Below are 19,181 nucleotides of genomic sequence, written 5' to 3'. Positions count from 1 at the left end.
ATTTACCTACTAAGGTTCCATGAGGAATCGGATGTTGAAGGTGGATAATAAACAGTCTGAGTACATATGTATAGTAGAAAGGAAGAAAAAGAATTAAGCCAATTCAAAGTTTGAAGTATGTTCCGTGTTGACAAGAGGTACATACATGTTTGTACTATGTGCATCCACGTCGATGTACATACGCATCACAGGACTTGGGCATCACCAGCCTCAAGAACCACACAGAAAAATTAGAAGCCAGTGTGGGTGGGATATCACACTGTCTAAGGGTTGATCAACTATTCCACAGAGTACATATGTACGTATTGTCTACGCTGTTACTTTTGAAAGAAGAAGACATTGTCATAAAAATGTGGGTAGTCATTTTCGAGCTACGCAGCAAATCTACCTGGATCCAGTAATTGTTTTTGAAAAGAAAAAAATCATCACGGCATAATGAGCATCATCCGAGAATCATTTATTTCTTACCAGCCTTGGCAGCGGCCTTGGTGACCTTGCCAGCGCCACCAGCGTTCTTAACAACGGACTTGATGACACCGACGGCAACGGTCTGGCGCATGTCACGGACGGCGAAACGACCGAGAGGGGGGTAGTCGGTGAAGGTCTCAACACACATGGGCTTGGAGGGAACCATCTTGACGATAGCGGCATCACCGGACTTGATGAACTTGGGGGAGGTCTCGGTGGCCTTACCGGTACGGCGATCGATCTTCTCGAGGAGCTCAGCGAACTTGCAAGCAATGTGGGCAGTGTGGCAATCGAGGACGGGAGCGTATCCAGCGCCGACCTGACCGGGGTGGTTCAGGACAATGACCTGGGCGTTGAAGGAGTCACAGCCAGCGGCGGGGTCGTTCTTGGAGTCGGAAGCGACGTTACCACGGCGAACCTCCTTGACGGAGACGTTCTTGACGTTGAAGCCGACGTTGTCACCGGGGTTACCGGCCTTGAGCTGCTGGTGGTGCATCTCGACGGACTTGACTTCAGTGGTGACGTTGGCGGGAGCGAAGGTGACGACCATGCCGGGGCTGATGATACCAGTCTCGACACGACCGACGGGAACTGTGCCAATACCGGAGATCTTGTACACATCCTGGAGGGGAAGACGCAGGGGCTTGTTGGAAGGACGGACGGGGGGCTCGATGGCGTCGATGGCCTCGAGGAGGGTCTTTCCGGTGGCCTTGCCAGCCTTGGTCTCCTTCTCCCAACCCTTGTACCAGGGGCAGTTGGTGGAGGGCTCAAGCATGTTGTCGCCGTTGAAGCCGGAGATGGGGACGAAGGGAACGGCCTTGGGGTTGTAGCCGACCTTCTTGATGAAGTTGGAGGTCTCCTTGACAATCTCGTTGTAACGCTCCTCGGACCACTTGCAGGTGTCCATCTTGTTGAGGGCAACAATGAGCTGCTTGACACCGAGGGTGAAGGCAAGCAGAGCGTGCTCACGGGTCTGGCCATCCTTGGAGATACCAGCCTCGAACTCACCAGTGCCGGAGGCGATGATGAGAATAGCGCAATCGGCCTGGGAGGTACCAGTGATCATGTTCTTGATGAAATCACGGTGACCGGGGGCATCTGTAATGCAATATATTAACATCTGTGCAACTGAGAGATGAATGGACATGTCTCTTACCGATGACGGTGACCTCATACTTGGAGGTCTGGAACTTCCAGAGAGCGATATCGATGGTGATACCACGCTCACGCTCGGCCTTGAGCTTGTCAAGAACCCAGGCGTACTTGAAGGAACCCTTTCCGAGCTCAGCAGCCTCCTTCTCGAACTTCTCGATGGTACGCTGGTCAATACCACCACACTTGTAGATCATGTGACCAGTGGTGGTGGACTTGCCGGAATCGACGTGGCCGATAACGACGATGTTGAGGTGGCTACGCTCTTCTTTACTGTTGGGTCAAAGTCAGCTTCAGATGTTCTTGACAAAGTGAGAGTCTGCCAGTCACAGTCACATACCCCATGATGACGGTTGGAACTTTTTGTAGTTCTTTGTAAGATACTAGAAAAAATCTGTAGGAAAATTTGCTCAGAGACTACGGCAAAACGCGTAGAGGTACTGAGCAAAAGTAATCAGTAAGAGTTGTCGAAAGATGAAGAGCTGAAAAGCAGTAGGGGGGCAGGAAAAACTCACTGTAGCAGACAAGAGGAAGAAAGAAAAGTCTGTGGGAGAAGGGAGGAGGGGAAATCCTTATATGGAGGGGCAAGCGAGCGAGGCGAGTCAGCAGGTGGGGTCAAGCCCTCTTTTGGTTAGGGCTTCTGATTGGCTCTGCCCTTCACCCTTGTACGCAGATTTTGCAAAGTGGGTTGGTGGGATGAAGTAGATGTACTTGCTACAATATGTGTTTATTCATACTTTGTTATGTACTATTACCTCTGCGCTTGAAACACCCATCCGTTTCCCTGGTTGTGTCCTGCCATGGCACTCCACTCGGTGCGAAATTTTTTTTTCATCGGCTCCCAGTCCACTTTGTGGCTCTAAACGCTTGAACTGGGCAGCAACGCAGAGCGGTTGGGTGAGAATCTTCAAGTTTGCATTGTTTACTTTGCCCATTTTCCCGTTTTCTTTTGGCCCTATACGAATTTACTGTGTTACTGTGGCGATACTGGATGTCTCGATCCATTTTTTTACTTTTTCCTCTCTTTTTTTCTTTTTGAGAACCCCGCGGATGAGGGGCAACACTCTCACCGCCAACTTATCCCACCAACAATGTCATGTATAGAAAATTCTTTCTTTTTGGCCTCCAATGATCAGATTCTTCTTTAGTATTTCCCAGGCAGAAACCAATGTCGGGCTCTACATTTGTACTAGGGCAATTGTAGTCATAGCGAAAAAAAAAAGTACAAAGCCAAAAATACACAATAACATGTGATATAAAATTCAAAATGCATAAAAAGCTAGATCCATCCATGGATGTCCGCTGATCGCAAAATAATCTGTGCGCTGGACTGTGACGTCGATCAATTTGGGTATCAGGTTTAAGTTACTCCGTACACACGCCTCCCCTATGTTGTAAACACTTGATAAATACGCCACTTGCACCTCGCTATAATAAAACCAAAAAAGCAAAAGCGAAAGCAAAATGAAAGCAAAAAGCAATGCAAGTGACTTGCCCCCGGCCTTGCCGCCCAACTCTAATTTTCTCTCCACCGAGCACCGCACGAGGTACACTGGGAGCTGTCAGACACGGGTACCTCACATTAGACGTAAGGAGGGGGACATACCTTCAAGAATGTAGTCATCGGTTCATCTGCACTGCGAATCTGCAGCTGGAAGAAGTACGCACGTTCCCCATTGCAGCTTTCGGCGGGGCATTGAGCTGTAAGGGAAAAAAAAAGAGAGTACGTCAGTCCTGTATATCTTGACGGAAATGTCACTCCTAAGAGGAGATAGCAGAGAAGCTTACTGGCAACACTGTCAGCATTGGCAAATTCCTCCTTGCCACCAAATACATCGTCGACTTCCTTCTGCTTCATAGCTTTCTTCTCGAAATAGTTCTTCTCCAACGGGGCTTCGTAGGGGCAGACGCGGCATTCAAAGCGGTTCACACCCGCTGGGAATCTTGTGCTCGACTCCGCTTTGGAAATGGTGAGCGCATTGCTGCAATTGGGGCAGACTAGAGAGAGGAGTCAGTTTCTGTTCTGGACTGTCCCTGGACAGCGTCAACTCGGAGATAACACATACAGACTAGCATCTTGGTGGTTTGACAAGAGGATGCAGTGAATAACACCAATAAAGCGCAGGCAGCTAGACCAGGTCGAAAGTTAGGTTCTCAGCAGCTGTACAATGTAGTCCCGTCAGGTGCAGAACATCACTGGCGATGATAAGAGATCTAGGCGCGCGGCTAAATTAAGACGGTATTCGGAAGATTATATATCCGGGCGGCCCGCGTGTGGGATGTCCCTGGGGAACAACTCCGATGACCAGTAGTATTTGCCAGGAACTTGAATGCCTGTTTAACCACCAGCCCAGCTTGTACATACATATCCTACTTCATTCCCTGTGGAAGACCTATTCTGATCCGCAAAATACCCATACAAAGCGCCTGACTCTTGTTACGACTAGCTCCACGAGTACCATCACAACTGGCTGAGCAACAATTCCTGTACTACCAACTTCATTCTCGGGTATTCCGGACTCTGTGAACCCATATACAGAAATGGCTGACGAGGTGAATACTGCTTACTGGATCTTTGTCGCCTGTCAACGCTAATGTCGCTATGATTTAGGGCGCATCACCCCGCGAGCTGGTCGTGGAGGCCTGCCGCCGGGACCAACCCCACCTAATTGAGCAGGTGCTGAACGAAATGGAAGAGAAGACAAATGAGCAAGTGGCACAATTTTTCAACGAGGTGACAGACTCTATGGGAAACCACGCATTGCACGTCTGTGCCCAGTATGGAAGCTGTACGTGTTTACTTTGCCACTTTGTTAATGCCCATCTCCCCTGCAAGCTAACTCTTTTGTCTTGTTTTCGGTTAGACGATACTATGGATGCGCTGTTTGACATCCAATTCTTCGAATGCGACCCTTTGACCCGGCTGGACAACGACACGCCGTTGCACATCGCAGTGCGGTACGCCAATGATAAAGATGCAGAACTGGGCGAAGCCATGATCAAGATGATGTGTGAGGCTGGTTGTGATCCTCGAGTGCGGAATAAGCATGGCCAGAAGCCTGCTGAGCTGGTCTTCAACAATAATGAGATCAAGAAGACCCTTCAGCAAACCGAGTATATCATGGCTGAAGGTATTCAAAATACTGGTGATGGAGTTGACTCGGACGGCGGAGAGGCCAGTGATAGCGACTAAAGGGGAAGTTCAGGGTGTTCGCACTGTCATTGCATTGCCGGCATTTTCTGTTTCTGATTAGAAGGCTCGACGTGCTTTGTTGAAATGTCTCTTTATGCACGAGTCGTAGACTTGGTCACATCGTCTATTTCTATTTTACGATTATTACGAATAAGTACAGTCTTTAAGGATTGTTATCATGGAGTTGACTTCTTGTTTAGGCGAATAATAAACTAAATGAAAACTCCATTCGTCTATTTCATGGGGGACATCACAAGGTTAAACCGTCGACGCCTTAACAAGCTTTTGTACTTGATCCAGCCACTTGCGGGAAAACTCCTCTTCGGTGAATCGTTGAGCTGAGCGACGAGCCCGCTGCCGCATGGCGAGTTTCTCTGCCTCCGGAAGAGCAAGGGCAGCCTCGAAAGAAGCAGCAAACTGCTCTTCTGTTTCAGCTCGGAATCCAGTTGCACCATCCCCCAGATCAACGACAATGTCTTCACGTGGACCACCCGAGTCGTGTGTGACGCAGATGAGACCAGCGGCTTGGTACTCCACGACGCAAATACCGAAGTGCTCGTTCCACATGGCATTGACGCCAACCGAGGCGGTCCGGAGATGTGACAGCATGACAGGCCAGCTAGCGTCGCACAAGAATGTAGTATGATCGCGGATGCGGAGTTCATGCGCTAGGAGGCGAAGGTTGTAGATGTGGGTTTCATCAGGGCTGGAATGGCGCACGGATCCAATGAGTACAAGACGCGGAGGCGGTTGACCTTCGTAGGCTGGGTTGTTTGTTCGTTCTTGTAAGAATCGCGCAAAGGAGCGCAATACTAGCGGGTGGTTCTTCTCTGGCCGGAATTGTGCGATGTAAAGTAGAACAGGCTGGCGAGTCTTCTCGCTGTCCGTGTCAACGACAATATTTGATTGCAGTTCGGTGACTGCTGTTGGGGGAAAACACCACCGCCGGCGATGATGGACTCCCGTCGCCGCTGCCGTTGTTGATTTTCTTACCGGTGCCCCAAAGCGTGCGAATGTGTGCTGCCGTCCAGGACGAGTTGCACATAACTACATCGACCTGTCGACCGACCCAGCCATATAGCTTGGCAAATATCTCCCAGTACCGACGCTTGGTTTTCCCTTTCCACCCTCTCCCTGCGCCGGAATTGATCCCTTGCACCCCGCTCTTGTCGTCGAGAGAAGCGAGCATGTCGGTTGATATAGTCGGGTAATGAACATAGGCACCTACTGGAATTCTCGGGAAAAACCATTTGCACAGAGCAAGTGTGAAAGCATAGCCCATGGTGTCAACAAAAACGTCCGGTACAAGCAACGTAAAAGCATCGTAGGCAACAATCAGTGACCCCAGCGACTGTCCCAGCAGTGTCATGTAAGGGTATGAGCTACTAACAACATACTTGCGGGTTGTCAGGTATAGAAGCACCACGGTAGGCGCATGTAGGCGAATGTTGAACCGGTTCTCCACCTTCTCCAACATCGTGGCTTTATTGACTTCATGGTCACCCGTGTAGATAGCGCAGATTGCCTTCGGCCAGCGCTTCTGTGTTGCGCGTATCGCTTCCCATAAGACTCGTTCGCCACCTCCGCCGGCATTACTGTAGTACCTAGTCAGCGTTGTTTGTATCTTTCAACATGTGTAGAGAATGCCATACCAGAATGGGTGGAAGAATCCAATGATGCCATCCCAGTCCTCTGGACTCTCGTAACTTTCATTGCCAGAACCACTACTGCTTCCACTACCAGCCGTAGTCTGTACCCCGCCTGTGCCTGAACTATCCACCTTCTCCCAGTCCTCGTCTTCGGCACCGTTCCGCGATAGTGTTGAACCCTTTGGCCGTGAGGCGCGTAACTCCTCCTCTTCAGATCGCGCCCGCGCGATCACATATTCACGGCGAGACCGAGTTCGTCGCCAGATCAGCCAGCCCACCCCCGAAACACTAGACCGAGGAGAACGCCTGTCAGCTTCGGAAGCAGGACAGCCGTGGCGGTGAGGACCAGAGTGGCCAGAATGGCGTTTGATAAGAGGGCCATGGTGAGAAGGCAATATTTAAAGAGACCTCATCAGAAATCACACATAGTAAGAGAATATGAAGTCAAACTGCGACAAGTCAGAAAATGTTCCCCCTCTCTTGCTGTCAACAAGTTGATCAGCTGGGCCAATGAGGTAAGTTCATACGTGTCACATGATGATCTCCAAATATCCGATTTCCGTCTCCGCGATTCCTATAGTCTCAATTTTTTCCAGCTATCTTTTATTTTCTATCTTGTCTTTCACCCCGCTAGCAGTGATGTATGCCCTCCGCTCGTCACAGACCATACAATTAACGCGGCGGGCCATACAATTGCCTCGCTCGCAAGTTCGATACTTCCACCCAACAAGACCAGCCTCATTCTCCGTCGTGGGCCTTGCACTGGACAGCTCCACCGCATTTATTCACGGCGTCCACACTGTTTCATGCCTACCATGGGTTGCATCAATTCCTCTAACTGCCGTACTTATTCGTACGTTTGTCGGGTTGCCGATCCTGTTATACACTCGACTCCATCGCCATCGCGAAATGAAAATAGTGCCAATTCTAAGCGCTTGGATGAAGAGATATGCGCAGAAGCAGATGGACCAGGTCCCTACTGCGAACCTCAGGAACTATAATAATACTGAAGTTAAGCGCAATATCCTCACTGAACTAAGAAAACGAACAGCTGTGCTTCATAAGCGCTGGGGAGTATCCAGCAAGTACAAAGCAATCGGCTTCCTGCAGATCCCTGTTTTTATTGCGCTCATGGAGAGTCTGCGCGGGATGAGCGGTAACAATAGCGGCATCATTGCCTGGCTGTCGTCGTTTATCGAGTCGTCGCAAGACCCTGCCTCCACGGCCCAGCCTCTGCATTTAACCATCGAGCCTACTCTTGCGAACGAGGGTGCCCTCTGGTTCCCAGATTTACTGGCAGGTGACCCAACAGGCGTGCTGCCGCTTTGTCTGACTGCGTCAATCTTGGGGAACGTTCTGATGGGATGGAAAGTCAAGCCTTGGAAGGAGATCGCACTCCTTCCAAAAATCGAGATGTACAAGCAGACCCTTTTCACCGGTTTACGGTCCTTTGTCATAGTATTGACATGCTATATTGGCTTCGCAAGCTTTGTTCAAGGGATGCCAACTGCGCTTATGCTCTACTGGATCACCAGTACCAACGTTGCTACGCTACAGACTTGGGTACTGGACAAAAAGGTGTTTTCACCACCAGGGTTCAAGCGTTTTGTCGAGAAGTCCATCGCGTTCGAGAAGCCGGGCGTTGAGGACCCGTTCCAGCTGAAAAATTTACGCTGATTCGATCCGCGGGAATCGTATCATCCAGAATCGCATGCATGAATCGGTGGATTGTTCAGCCATACTCCATTATAAAGTTGCGAACTATTCGTATGCTGGCTCTAAGTGTATTTCGGAGCTTCATCAAGATGGAGGCCACATCCACACCGAAAGTTGACAAGAAGTTCATGTCAGACCTGATTCAACCTATGGCCTTCCGGGCGACTGGTACAGACCTTATGAACTGGCTCGGATGGGTTTAGCCGTCACAGGATACCCTCTGGGCTTGCGCGTCGACGTTCATAATTTTCCAATTCCCCACAATCCGGGATGCACATAGTTCATCGACTGGTTTCGAGGTTCATTGTGTATGTAGCATCATTTTCCCTACCCACCCGCACTCATGTACAATATCTTTTACTTCTACAAAAATAGTCGGCCGCGCCTTTGTCCTTGACGACGTAGGACTTGATAATCTGGTTTATGTGCATACATGTAGGTTGCTCAAGATGAAATTATGGACGTTATATAAGATGACAGGCCGGTATCTTTTCCGTATATTTTTATTACTGGTGATATGCGTAGATGAATGATAATTAGCTATAGAAGCCACCTCTAGGAACGGGGAACAGTAGTACAGAGTGAATATGCCAGGCTTATCACTCTACAATGTGCAATGCTTGTCTAGTTATAACCACATGAGGGACACTGCAATAATTCGTAAGATTAGAGAAACTATTTCGTAGTATCTTGTCTTGGCCTTGCGGCAACCCACCAGATAAGTAGATTGCAAAACGTATCAAAAAAAGCCCGCCACCCTTCAAATTGTTTTGGGAATGTCACGAAGGAAACATAAGACAAAACGAACACCTAAAGCTTTGATTTGGGAGGCTGCTCTGATGCACTCGCTTCCTGGTTGACTTCGACTGTGCGGGAATCAGGGCCCTGACCAAAGAAGATGACCTCGACAGTAACATCGTCACTAAGAAAGATTAGCCAAGCCACTAAAAAGTAAATGTCATGAAAAGGATATCCTTACCGGTATCGGCGAGAGTAGGGACTGGGTAGCGTCAACAACGCACACACCATATCCTTGTCCTTTCCACCCATTGCGTTCCGCACAAGATGCGTTGCTGCGTTCTTGTCCTCGACAACAAATCGACTAGCCGCACCAGAGATATCATATTGCTGTTGGCGGATGGGACGCCGTTGGCCTTCGGTTGACCCGTCGGCTGCAGTTTCCACAGGCAGTTTCTTCTGGCCATCGAACCCGAACCAGCTCTGTAACCAAGCCTTGCTACCTGTGCTTGCAGCAGCAGATTGCTGTTGCTCAACCCAATGACCAACCAGGCCAACAACTTCCTCATTGCTCAGCATCTCCCACAGGCCGTCGGTAGCCATGACGACAAAATCGCCCTTGGAGGGATCGATCTTGGTAGTAGTAATGATAGGCTCGGCGGTGACGTAAGGGGGCGTCTTCAGCATAGGATGAGGAGTGCGCCCAAAGAACTTCGCTTTTATTGTATCTTGGACGTCCCGGCTCCACTTGTAGAAGGCGTCACCGAACGCACGGCTGGGTTCAAGCTGGCCGAGGATTCGACCATTCTTGGTGACATATGGCTCGCCAGGGTGCTCCTCACGCAAACGTTTCATTTCTGATGGGGTGCCACCAGTCTGATCTTCAGAAAGCGCAGTAGCAGTCCATTTCCCGCTAGGGCTGCGACGGCCCAGAACTGCGCGAGAGTCTCCAGTAACAGCAACCTTGAGGTCCTTGGTCTGGGAGTCATAGAAGCTGAGAAGAGCACATGATCCAGAGAGAGCAGGAGCAAGGAGCTCGGCGGCCACCCGTCGTGATTTAGACTTCATGACTTCTTTGAAACTCTCATGTACAATGTCATTGTCGAGGCGGACGAAGCCCTTCTTGATGGCGGCATCGATGGCCTCGGATGTTGGCATGAGGAGAGATGGATCAGCAGAAGCAGCCTTGTAAGTTGTGTTCAATTCACGAGCCACATATGAGATCAACACATTGCGCAATTTCGCAGATGTGGTCCAGCCCCTGATTTATGGTCAGTATTTGCATTATAAGCATTCAACTTTGACATAACATACGAGTGACCGTCAAAGACTCCCCAGAACATCCAGTCGCTGCTCGGCTCGCCATCGCTGACAGCAGACACGGATGCTGGGATCTCCACTATCTTTTCCGCATGGTCGTCCTCAATGGGAGAGTTGCTGGGAACCTGAACAACATCGTAACGAACAACGCCCTTTCCCCGATTGACCAAATATGACTCCTCGTTCTTGCGAAGCTTCTGGGTCGCTTGCTCGGGAGTCAACATCTCCAGGACTCGGCGGTCTGAATCGTCTGTATGCTTGGTAAGAGGCTGGTCTGCGGAGAGCGTCGCTGTGTAGAATTGATCGCCGCTGACCAACAAGGCACGTCGTGTGGACTCGGCGGGCCCTTCTGCGTAGGCGGAGTTGAGGGCACTCGATGCAAAACTCCGGATCTGGGTTGCTGCCGATTTAACGGTGTCACCCTGACAAGTATACCATGCTCCGGAGGCAACGACGGTCGAGATAACGGCGAGGGAGAGGTTGCGGCGATGCATGGATGATCGAGGAGCTACTGGAGTATGGGATGAGCGTCTGCCACCAGAGTAAGGCCGAATCCCTCGCAGCTGGTTGAAGGTCAAAGGGCACGGCCGTTTAGCGGCAATGTTCCATACTGGTGCACGCCGAGCAGTGCGGCAGGCCTGAACAGTCACCTGACGCATTAGTCAAGCAATAGATATAATAGCCGAGTAGCTTCTGTGCCTTTTTCAAGGCAGATAGCAGCTCTGAGATTGTATGTAGATGAGGTTTCAAGCTTGTCAAGGAGCTGGGTCACCTCAATATGAAAGTCACGTGTTGGTGTTGATCTGGAAAGGGCGCTAAGCCTGTATTAGGCTCTGTCGTCATTCCCCGCGGTTTTGTTGCGGTGCGTTCTTCTTTCGATTCCGCTTTCGCAGGCAGCTTTCATTCCGTACGTTCAAAGGCTTCTGCCTCAGTACGTAGGATGTCATCACGAGCAATTCGAAAACTGCAGAAGCTGCGTGAACAAGCGCAGCAGCGAGAATCCGACCAGCAAGATGAGTCAAGCGAAGACGAAGCCCCGCGCCCCGCGAAACCGAAGTTCAATGCCTTTGATTTGCTGAACGCTGAAAATGAGGATGAGGAGGAAGATGAAGAGGAGGCCCAGGAGGAACCTTACGCACGCATACCAGATCCAGAGCCTGAACCAACCCCGGTAAAGCCCAAAAAGAGCAACAAGAAAAAGAAGAAGAAGGCAGTCAAAACCTCCGATCGGGCCAGTACCCCGCCTTCAAAATCGAATGAAGCAGACCTAGATGAAATTGATCGGGCGTTGAAAGATCTATCGACAGGTGGGCCCACGTCAGTTGGCACAGGTTTATCTACCAGACACCCTCCCGAGGCCTCTTTTCCAAAGACTACGAGCGAATTGCTCGGGATCGAACCCAAATTTCTCAACGCAACGAATGAGATGCGCAGACTGTTTGGAAATGTTGTTCTGGAAAACTTTGATCAACCAGCGGATACTGGAACGGGCCGTCGTCGGGATCGCAATCGACAAATGATCGACCTTGCTCAAGCCTTGACGGGAAGGTACAGTCCAGCCAGCCGAGGTCAAAGTCTGGCTGGAGTTACATTGCGACGCAATATCCTTATGCAGGGCAAAGATGAGTGGCCTCGGGCTCCGAGCGGAGGGCTAGGCATGGAGACTGTGAAGAAGCTTCCTTCCGGGGAGACTCTCTACCGACTAGTACACAATACTGCCTATCAAGATGTACAGCGGCAGTTCGATCTCTGTGTTGAATCGATGGACCCACAGAGACTCATCGGGCACCTCCAATACAACCCGTATCATATTTCTACGCTTCTCCAAGTGTCGGAGATTGCCAAACACCAAGGCGATCATGCTGTGTCTGCCGATCTGATGGAAAGAGCCCTATTCAATATTGGACGCTCAGTGCACTCTTCGTTTGCCAATCGCCTTAAGGAAGGCGAGGCCAGACTTGATTTCATACATGCGGAGAATCGAGAGTTCTGGCTAGTTGGGTGGAGGTACATCACCAACCTAGCAATGAAGGGCACTTGGAGAACCGCTTATGAATGGGCTAAGCTCTTGCTCAGTCTGGATGACAGTGATCCTTACTGCATGAGACTGCTCATCGACCACCTCGCGCTGCGAGGTAGAGAATACGCACAATTCGTGCAGCTCTGTACCCAGACACGCTTTAGTCGCGACTGGGCTAACCTTCCTAATATTCAATGCTCGCTGGTAGTGGCATACCTCCGGTTAAACAAGCCCCAAGAATGTCGCCGACAGCTGCAGCTTGCCATGTCTCACTACCCGTGGATTTTCAGCAGGCTAGCACAGGAACTTGATGTCCAGCACGTTCCTAAGCAAATCTGGGGCAAGATGCCTCCTACAGGCGCTCATGAGCTGCTTACCGAACTCTATATCGCCCGCGCAAAGGATCTTTGGAATACCCCCGAGGCTATTTCTCTCATTATAGAAGTCGCAGATTCTATTTCTGGCGAGGAGCCTAATGAACCACCAGAGATCACTTTGGACATCGCTCGTCATGTGGTTTTGTCCGATATAGCTAAAGTGACAACCCATCTTCCCAATCACTTTGTGGCTGGTCGACTGTCCTCCTCCGACCCTCTTCCGCCCTATGAATCCGAAGCGTACCAGCAACAATCTGAACCTACGCCCATCTATGCAGCCCCTGCTGGGGGCGGCGAGAATTGGCTGCAGGATCTCCTCGGCCAGATCAACCACAACGTCCGCCCTCGCAATGTCGAATCCGACGACGGAGAGCCAATTGGATTTGAGGATGAAGATGAGGATGAGGATACAGAACATATTGATATCCCACACTCGCGCCCACCACTCAGAGATCCGGCAGCCCTTGAGGGGTGGCTCACGCGCGAGGGGTTGCAGACTCTCCGTATTTTCCTTACTCAATACGGAGTCGATAGAGGCAACTGGAGCGAAGTGGTTGTGGACTATGCACCCTTGACCAATTATCTGGAGGCCATGGCGGCAATCCCAGAAACAGCCCGTCAACGATTGTTGGACGGTAGTATCAAGGACTCTCTTGGGGATTTTGCGGTCAGCATGCTCGAGGATGAACTCGCGATTATGCGAGGAGAATAACTCGGCTTCATGGTCAGCATGGACTCTGTATTATCCTTCGTACAATGAAAAATAATCCAATGATTATAATGTACAACAAAGCAATCTCCATGGCATGACCCTGGTTTATCTTGAGAATTCCGGTTGGCTACAATGTCCACGCGTATAAGAGATCGGTATCTTTCTGGCAGAGTCAAGATATCTCCGGTCAAAAAGATAATTATTGTATTGTTCATCTATATATATCTTTGACTTTTTTAGGTGCACGGGTACAGGATGACTGGTATTGCTAAACTCTGAGATTACCGACCTAGGTACCTACATATGTACATATGTAGGTAGATAGGTAACCTTCCAAGGTTGGAAGTAAAGCAAAGAGTAATAATGGAAGGCACAACTGAGCAGAGATGGTATTCCCGCTCGCTTGTTTATTCTGCTCCTCAGGCAGAAGACCGGAGTTCAAGGTCAACAGCCCATGGTAGCTGCATCGATAGATTCTCTTTCTGGTTATAGATGCCTTGGGGCGTCCCCTCAATAGCAGCATTTACAAACAGCGTTTGAGAACCCCAGTTTAGCGGATGAGCATCCCCAGAACAGTGGCTAGTTGCAAAGTACTTCATAGGCGCGCTATCCCCGCTCAAGCTTTGTTCAGCTCTGTCTTTCATGTCGGAGAGCTTCGCTATAGGATAAGACTGTCCATTGTCGATATCCGTTAGGTGAGAGGGCATAGCGGTAGTTCTGTCGCGCCACGTAACAAGTTTCGCACCCCAGCCTTCATGAATGTGACCGAAGCAATGCATCTGTGGTCGGGCGCGAGCGAGAGCGCGAAAGAGATCCGGGGAGCCTGCCCGTTCACCGGAGTGAGTGTAGTCCATGATTCCCTTCGGCGGCCCGTGCGTCATCACAACATCCACGGTGTTAGTACCACTGCCATTGTCGATCATGAAGTCATGGCCTTTATCGGGGTGGTATTGAAAACCCCAATCTCCAAGTGAAGGCGTGTATGGACTGGCATAAACAGTCAGCAAAGCCCCATTCTGTAAATGGAATGAGTGTACGCCTTCGTCGAGAAAAGTTATCCCTGTGCCTTCGAACAATCTCCTAGCCTCCCCGTCATATCCATACGCTTGCTCAACGAGCTCACGCTCTAACGACTTGGCGTCTGCTACCTTTTGTGAAACATTGGTATATCCATCGTGAAATCGTGGTTTCCGGCTATGACAAGTTTTAAAGGTGCGTCGATGGCCTGGAGCAAACGGATTGACGCTTTGTATTCATGGAGTTGAGACTGGGTGGTGAGATCTCCGCAGTGAATAGCAACGTCTGCATGTTGCTTCGCGGACGGAATGAAGCCGGGTAAACTGTCGAGTCCATGGGTGTCCGAGCATATCAGGAAGCGTGTCTTGATGTTTGTTGTGGTAGTGGCATTATTCTGTGTCATTTTGGTAATGTGTTTGGTGATTCGTATGGTTCTCGAAGTTGGAAAGGGAGCCAACTTGAGGTTGGATCACCATAGTTTCGGGTTATGGTTCTCATGTCGTCATGCCTGTGCTGGGAGATACTCGGTGAGCAGGACCCTGAGCTCATATAGCGGCACCCCGATCGGGAAATCGCGACCGTGGCCGGTATATATGTACATATGTACGTGTATGTCACAGCCTATAGGTCTACGAGTATATCGCCGCCTACCACCCTCTATGGCGAGCAAACGCCCTCGTTCGGATTCCCCAGAGGCATCCTTTTCTCGCCCCCGCCGCAAGGTCACGGAGCCAGACCCGCCTCCCCCAGTCCCGTATGAGGATTCAATCTTCCCGGCCCAAGCAGATGTGTCGGAATCCACGCGTGCAGCAAATCTAACCGCAATGCTTGATCGTATTGATCGGTACACCACAAGTGCGGAAAGACCCCACGATGAAATCCTCCAAGCATCCCTTAGAAATTTCCTCGAGATGTTGCCACCAGATGGATGCGCCGAGCTCTTGAAGGACATCGATAGCAAGCCGGGAGACGAAGGCCTATATGAGGTTTTCAGTAACCTCTACACCGGCCTGAGATGCCGGAGTAAGTTATGATCCCTGACTCAGTCTTGGAAAGGAAAAAAAAAAAAAAAAAACCCCCCAAAAAAACGATGAACTTATGAATCGGACTACTTAGTGATGTCGCGCTCAAAGCCTCCCTCGATTACCCCATTTCCGAACCCAAAGCGGGGCGATAATGCCGAAGCACTTAGCGCGAAGATGGATAAGCCAATCAGCCACCGAAAGTTCAAAACAGCCTTGCTAGCGAGAGATGGATACAAGTGTGCCGTGACTGGTCATTTTGACCAAGGCCGATATGAAGAACTTGGTTTGGATTCGCCCGATCTTAATCCTACGGATACACAAGGGGCTCATATAATTCCCTTCTCATATGGATTTTGGAATTCAAGCCAGGTAAGATAACTTTCTCTCTAAGGTAGTTGATATACATGCTGAGTCTTAAATAGAGCCCACCTCCCGATATGGCTACTGCTTGGGAAGTTTTGTACCGGTGCTTTCCAGCACTCCGACGCCTAAGATTCAACTGGGAAGATATCAACAACCTTGAGAATGGAATGACCATGGCTGAATGGATTCATTCAAGGTTTGGAAAATTTCGCCTTGCTTTTAAAGCAACGGTTAGCTATTTATACCTTTCAAAACAAGTGGCTAGGTACTGATTAAGAGGATACAGGAAGTCCCCGATCAATATGATGTTGAGATATTTGGACCGATCGGCGATGCGTATCGCAATATGATTCACGATCGGATCACTTTCACAAACCACGACTCAGCAAAGGCCCATAAGCTTCCCAGTTCAATCCTACTGGAGTGCCATTACATTCTAGCAAAAATTCTTAATGCCTCCGGTATGGCTGAGGCATTCGATCATGATTTTGATAGATGGGAGGCCGTAAAGGAATCAGTCCATAGCCTCCGCGAAGACGGGAAGACAGATATTGGCAGTATCTTGGGATTATCATTTTTGTGCAATGATATTGCTAGATAGGGGGATTACAGTGAGCTGAATTCTTATATTGTATAGTTTTGAAGATACATAGCTATTCATGACAGCAAATTAGGAAGCAAGCTCAACTTCAAGTTAATAAGGAATCCTTACAGCGCTTGCTAATGTTCGAAGGGGGATCGTTTACTAGATTGAAATCGAGTTAGCGAATATTAGCTTTTAGGATATAACATAGATAGAATATTTAAATTGATAAAACCCCGAAAATAATATAGACTAGATTTCTGACCTTAGTCAGAAATTACTATTATATACTACTATATAGATAGAGTAGTACTTAACCTTCTATCTATAATTTCTGACCTCGGTCAGAAATCATACCTAGCTACCTATGTTGTAGTGATATTTAATAACCTTAAGTATTAAGTATTATACAAAAAATAGGATAATATAATAATATATACCCTTAAGGTCATAAGTCTAGGTATATTTGTATTATTTGATATCTATTAGATATTCGTAAATATCTAATAGATATTGGGTTTAAATCCAAATCCTTAAAGCTACGGACATGGATTGCGGATCGTGCTGTAGCCTACTCCTAGCTAGAGGCGAAACAACCGCCACATTAATGACGCTAGCCTTTCGTTGAGGGGATAACGGTTAAGAGTGCTGGGTGAACGACTGCATTAGGATGGGGCTAGCGTGGTACATTTTATTAGGGTGAGCTGCTGACTTGGCTGCTCTCCAAGTCTGCTTAGGTGACGATAGTGAGCACCTGGGTAAGCCCTTGAGCTTATGTAATAATCAGTTCACGCTCAGTGAGGGGAATCAGGTTCCTCAGTAAGCAAATCAGTGCTCAGGTCACGCTCAGTGAGCGACCCGTGGACCTCCCGAGGTCAGTTCATCCTGCTTATGTAGCACATATTGCAGTTTACCTAGGTACCTAGGTAGACTTGCATGACCATAATGAAGTGTATCATTGGCTGTGGAAATCCCAATGCTTGGTCGATGCGCATCATTCCGCACTTGACAGGTTCAACTTAACATGTTTCTTTAGCAAAATTATCTATCGGTTCTTGTATACATCTACATATGTACATATGTAGTTACTACCTAGGTACCTAGGTATGTAGTAGTTATATATCATTAGCCTCGAGAGATTTTCCCTATGAGCACGGACCCTTTTTACAAGAGCGGGACTCCCCCGAGTAGATTGTGTCATAAGTCTTATCTCCCGCGCAATTTTCTTTCACTCCAACATACTCTTGTCGAGGACAGCATGGAAGGCCCTATACCTTTGACAGCCCGTGAGGCTGCATCTGGTCTCTTGGGCTCAGTATCTATGACATGCTGGTTTTTTCTTTTGGTACGTTTAAGAAGAACCTCGAAAGTGGGATCCATATCTAACAATATGTTAGGTACCTCAACTAATTGAGAACTACCGCAATGGCAATGCAGAAGCCATATCTCTTCTCTTCGTCTTTGTCTGGTTCATCGGCGATGTTGCAAACCTCGCCGGCGGCTTACTATCCCGGCTCGTGCCCGTAATAATCGCGATCGCGGTATACTTCTGCATCGCAGACGGCGTGCTGATCGCGCAGTGCGTGTACTATAAAGTGCGCAACTCGCGTCCCGAGCCTTTCCACCGCCGACGCTCGTCCACCGAGACCCCGGACCCGACTACCCCGTTGCTGGGGCGGCGATTCAGTGACTCTCTCGCATCTTCCCAGTCGCGGCGCCGGTCGTCGGGCTCATTACGCCGTTACCATGCCGGCCGGCGCGAGAGCGAGGTCGAGGGTACCCTGGCCAAGATCGTCGAGGAGAATGATTATGGCCGTAAGGCGTGGGTTAAGAATTTTGCTAGTGTGGTTGGGATCTTCCTCATTGGTATGGCGGGTTGGACCATAGCTTGGCAGACGGGGATGTGGGTGCCGGCTCCATTGGAGAATAATAATGGTTCTGAGGAGGCTGTCGGGGGGTTAGTGCTGGGGTATTTCAGTGCTGCGTGCTATCTGGGGTGAGTGCTTCCTTTTTTAGGGCTGGTGAGTTGGTATTGACTTTGATCTCAGTGCGAGATTGCCTCAAATCTACAAAAACTACAGCGAGAAGTCATGCGAAGGTATCTTTTACTACCAGTGCGTATGTGAGCCCGGTGCTGACCTTTATTTAGGATTGTCGCTCTTGTTCTTTATTCTCTCTCTTCTAGGAAACTTGACCTATGGCGCAGGGGTGAGTGATACTGCAAGTTGTACTATAAATTGGGCGCAGGCTAACGGCATGGATATAGATTCTTTGCCACTCTACAGAGAAAGAATATTTCCTCACCAATCTTCCATGGCTAATTGGATCGCTGGGAACTATGGTTGAGGACGCGGTCATCTTCTTCCAGTTCCGGATCTATGCTATCCAGGAGCCTCGTCTCTCGGCGATCTCCTAAGTATTGGAATATGCTCTTTTATCTAGAGTAGTGACCTCTGTCTGTGTACCTTCGAATCTGAACTTCGAATTTGATTTAAAGCTCAAGAATCTTTGGACGTGAGATGATTTACATGCGTTTATTGTTGCTAGGCATCGGAAATTTTTGGAATAGCATAGCATTTGTGTTGATAGTGAACTAGCGACTGAATCCGACATGTACATGTATGATTTTAAGTGTCAATCATAGTAGGGGTGTTGCGACAGCGTAACCTTGGAATGAACAGCAGTACACATCACTGATATTATCGGTGCAGTTCTGACTAAGTACATGCATGTTGTACTTCGCACCGCTGATGAGGCCTCGAGAACTCCAGTCTACTGATCGATAACCGTAAGGGCCTGGTGCGCTCAATGAAAGATCACCTTGAGATCGGAAACATCGGATCAGAGA

At 49.2% G+C, this 19,181-nt stretch overlaps 11 protein-coding genes across 11 annotated transcripts; 5 read left to right on the top strand and 6 right to left on the bottom strand.

Annotated features, from left to right (window-relative positions):
• Nucleotides 1-457: 457 nt before the first annotated feature.
• On the bottom strand, nucleotides 458-1,965 carry N7489_006106 (translation elongation factor EF-1 alpha; the record flags this gene model as incomplete). The annotated part of the gene is made up of 3 exons (XM_056711856.1): nucleotides 458-1,566; nucleotides 1,625-1,893; nucleotides 1,961-1,965. The coding sequence occupies 3 exons, from the start codon at nucleotides 1,963-1,965 to the stop codon at nucleotides 458-460; spliced, it is 1,383 nt and encodes a 460-aa protein (XP_056565571.1).
• A 1,152-nt stretch (nucleotides 1,966-3,117) lies between these two features.
• On the bottom strand, nucleotides 3,118-3,696 carry N7489_006105 (DNA-directed RNA polymerase III core subunit RPC11; the record flags this gene model as incomplete). Its single annotated transcript, XM_056711855.1, has 4 exons — nucleotides 3,118-3,172; nucleotides 3,227-3,321; nucleotides 3,409-3,618; nucleotides 3,687-3,696. 4 exons carry the CDS (start codon nucleotides 3,694-3,696, stop codon nucleotides 3,137-3,139), a joined length of 351 nt encoding a protein of 116 aa, XP_056565570.1. The 3' UTR covers nucleotides 3,118-3,136.
• Nucleotides 3,697-3,749: 53 nt separating this feature from the next.
• N7489_006104 (uncharacterized protein) lies at nucleotides 3,750-3,983 on the bottom strand (the record flags this gene model as incomplete). Its single annotated transcript, XM_056711854.1, is given in 2 exon segments — nucleotides 3,750-3,846; nucleotides 3,859-3,983. The coding sequence occupies 2 exon segments, from the start codon at nucleotides 3,981-3,983 to the stop codon at nucleotides 3,750-3,752; spliced, it is 222 nt and encodes a 73-aa protein (XP_056565569.1).
• Nucleotides 3,984-4,161: 178 nt separating this feature from the next.
• On the top strand, nucleotides 4,162-4,813 carry N7489_006103 (ankyrin repeat-containing protein ANK1; the record flags this gene model as incomplete). The annotated part of the gene is made up of 3 exons (XM_056711853.1): nucleotides 4,162-4,173; nucleotides 4,232-4,409; nucleotides 4,485-4,813. The coding sequence occupies 3 exons, from the start codon at nucleotides 4,162-4,164 to the stop codon at nucleotides 4,811-4,813; spliced, it is 519 nt and encodes a 172-aa protein (XP_056565568.1).
• A 258-nt stretch (nucleotides 4,814-5,071) lies between these two features.
• On the bottom strand, nucleotides 5,072-6,844 carry N7489_006102 (alpha-1,2-mannosyltransferase ALG11; the record flags this gene model as incomplete). Its single annotated transcript, XM_056711852.1, has 4 exons — nucleotides 5,072-5,693; nucleotides 5,752-6,408; nucleotides 6,466-6,750; nucleotides 6,786-6,844. 4 exons carry the CDS (start codon nucleotides 6,842-6,844, stop codon nucleotides 5,072-5,074), a joined length of 1,623 nt encoding a protein of 540 aa, XP_056565567.1.
• Nucleotides 6,845-7,371: 527 nt separating this feature from the next.
• N7489_006101 (putative mitochondrial export translocase Oxa2) lies at nucleotides 7,372-8,139 on the top strand (the record flags this gene model as incomplete). Its single annotated transcript, XM_056711851.1, has 1 exon — nucleotides 7,372-8,139. One exon carries the CDS (start codon nucleotides 7,372-7,374, stop codon nucleotides 8,137-8,139), a length of 768 nt encoding a protein of 255 aa, XP_056565566.1.
• An 849-nt stretch (nucleotides 8,140-8,988) lies between these two features.
• On the bottom strand, nucleotides 8,989-10,895 carry ptcF (type 2C protein phosphatase ptcF; the record flags this gene model as incomplete). The annotated part of the gene is made up of 3 exons (XM_056711850.1): nucleotides 8,989-9,100; nucleotides 9,158-10,177; nucleotides 10,231-10,895. The coding sequence occupies 3 exons, from the start codon at nucleotides 10,893-10,895 to the stop codon at nucleotides 8,989-8,991; spliced, it is 1,797 nt and encodes a 598-aa protein (XP_056565565.1).
• Nucleotides 10,896-11,176: 281 nt separating this feature from the next.
• On the top strand, nucleotides 11,177-13,345 carry N7489_006099 (transcriptional repressor TCF25 family protein; the record flags this gene model as incomplete). The annotated part of the gene is made up of 1 exon (XM_056711849.1): nucleotides 11,177-13,345. The coding sequence occupies one exon, from the start codon at nucleotides 11,177-11,179 to the stop codon at nucleotides 13,343-13,345; it is 2,169 nt and encodes a 722-aa protein (XP_056565564.1).
• Nucleotides 13,346-13,764: 419 nt separating this feature from the next.
• N7489_006098 (metallophosphatase domain-containing protein) lies at nucleotides 13,765-14,765 on the bottom strand (the record flags this gene model as incomplete). Its single annotated transcript, XM_056711848.1, has 2 exons — nucleotides 13,765-14,493; nucleotides 14,547-14,765. The coding sequence occupies 2 exons, from the start codon at nucleotides 14,763-14,765 to the stop codon at nucleotides 13,765-13,767; spliced, it is 948 nt and encodes a 315-aa protein (XP_056565563.1).
• Nucleotides 14,766-15,021: 256 nt separating this feature from the next.
• N7489_006097 (HNH endonuclease signature motif containing protein) lies at nucleotides 15,022-16,306 on the top strand (the record flags this gene model as incomplete). Its single annotated transcript, XM_056711847.1, has 4 exons — nucleotides 15,022-15,385; nucleotides 15,479-15,756; nucleotides 15,810-15,980; nucleotides 16,037-16,306. Coding segments are annotated over 4 exons (1,083 nt in total), but the record flags the coding sequence as incomplete, so codon positions are not given.
• A 1,285-nt stretch (nucleotides 16,307-17,591) lies between these two features.
• On the top strand, nucleotides 17,592-18,749 carry N7489_006096 (PQ-loop repeat-containing protein; the record flags this gene model as incomplete). The annotated part of the gene is made up of 5 exons (XM_056711846.1): nucleotides 17,592-17,678; nucleotides 17,731-18,329; nucleotides 18,382-18,431; nucleotides 18,483-18,541; nucleotides 18,600-18,749. 5 exons carry the CDS (start codon nucleotides 17,592-17,594, stop codon nucleotides 18,747-18,749), a joined length of 945 nt encoding a protein of 314 aa, XP_056565561.1.
• Nucleotides 18,750-19,181: the final 432 nt, after the last annotated feature.

This window comes from Penicillium chrysogenum (assembly GCF_028827035.1).
Source record: "Penicillium chrysogenum strain IBT 35668 chromosome Unknown utg000004l_segment0_segment0, whole genome shotgun sequence".
Taxonomy (NCBI): Eukaryota; Fungi; Ascomycota; class Eurotiomycetes; order Eurotiales; family Aspergillaceae; genus Penicillium; species Penicillium chrysogenum.
The sequence above is the reverse complement of the archived record's forward strand: the minus strand, read 5'-3'. Positions and strand labels throughout refer to the sequence as shown.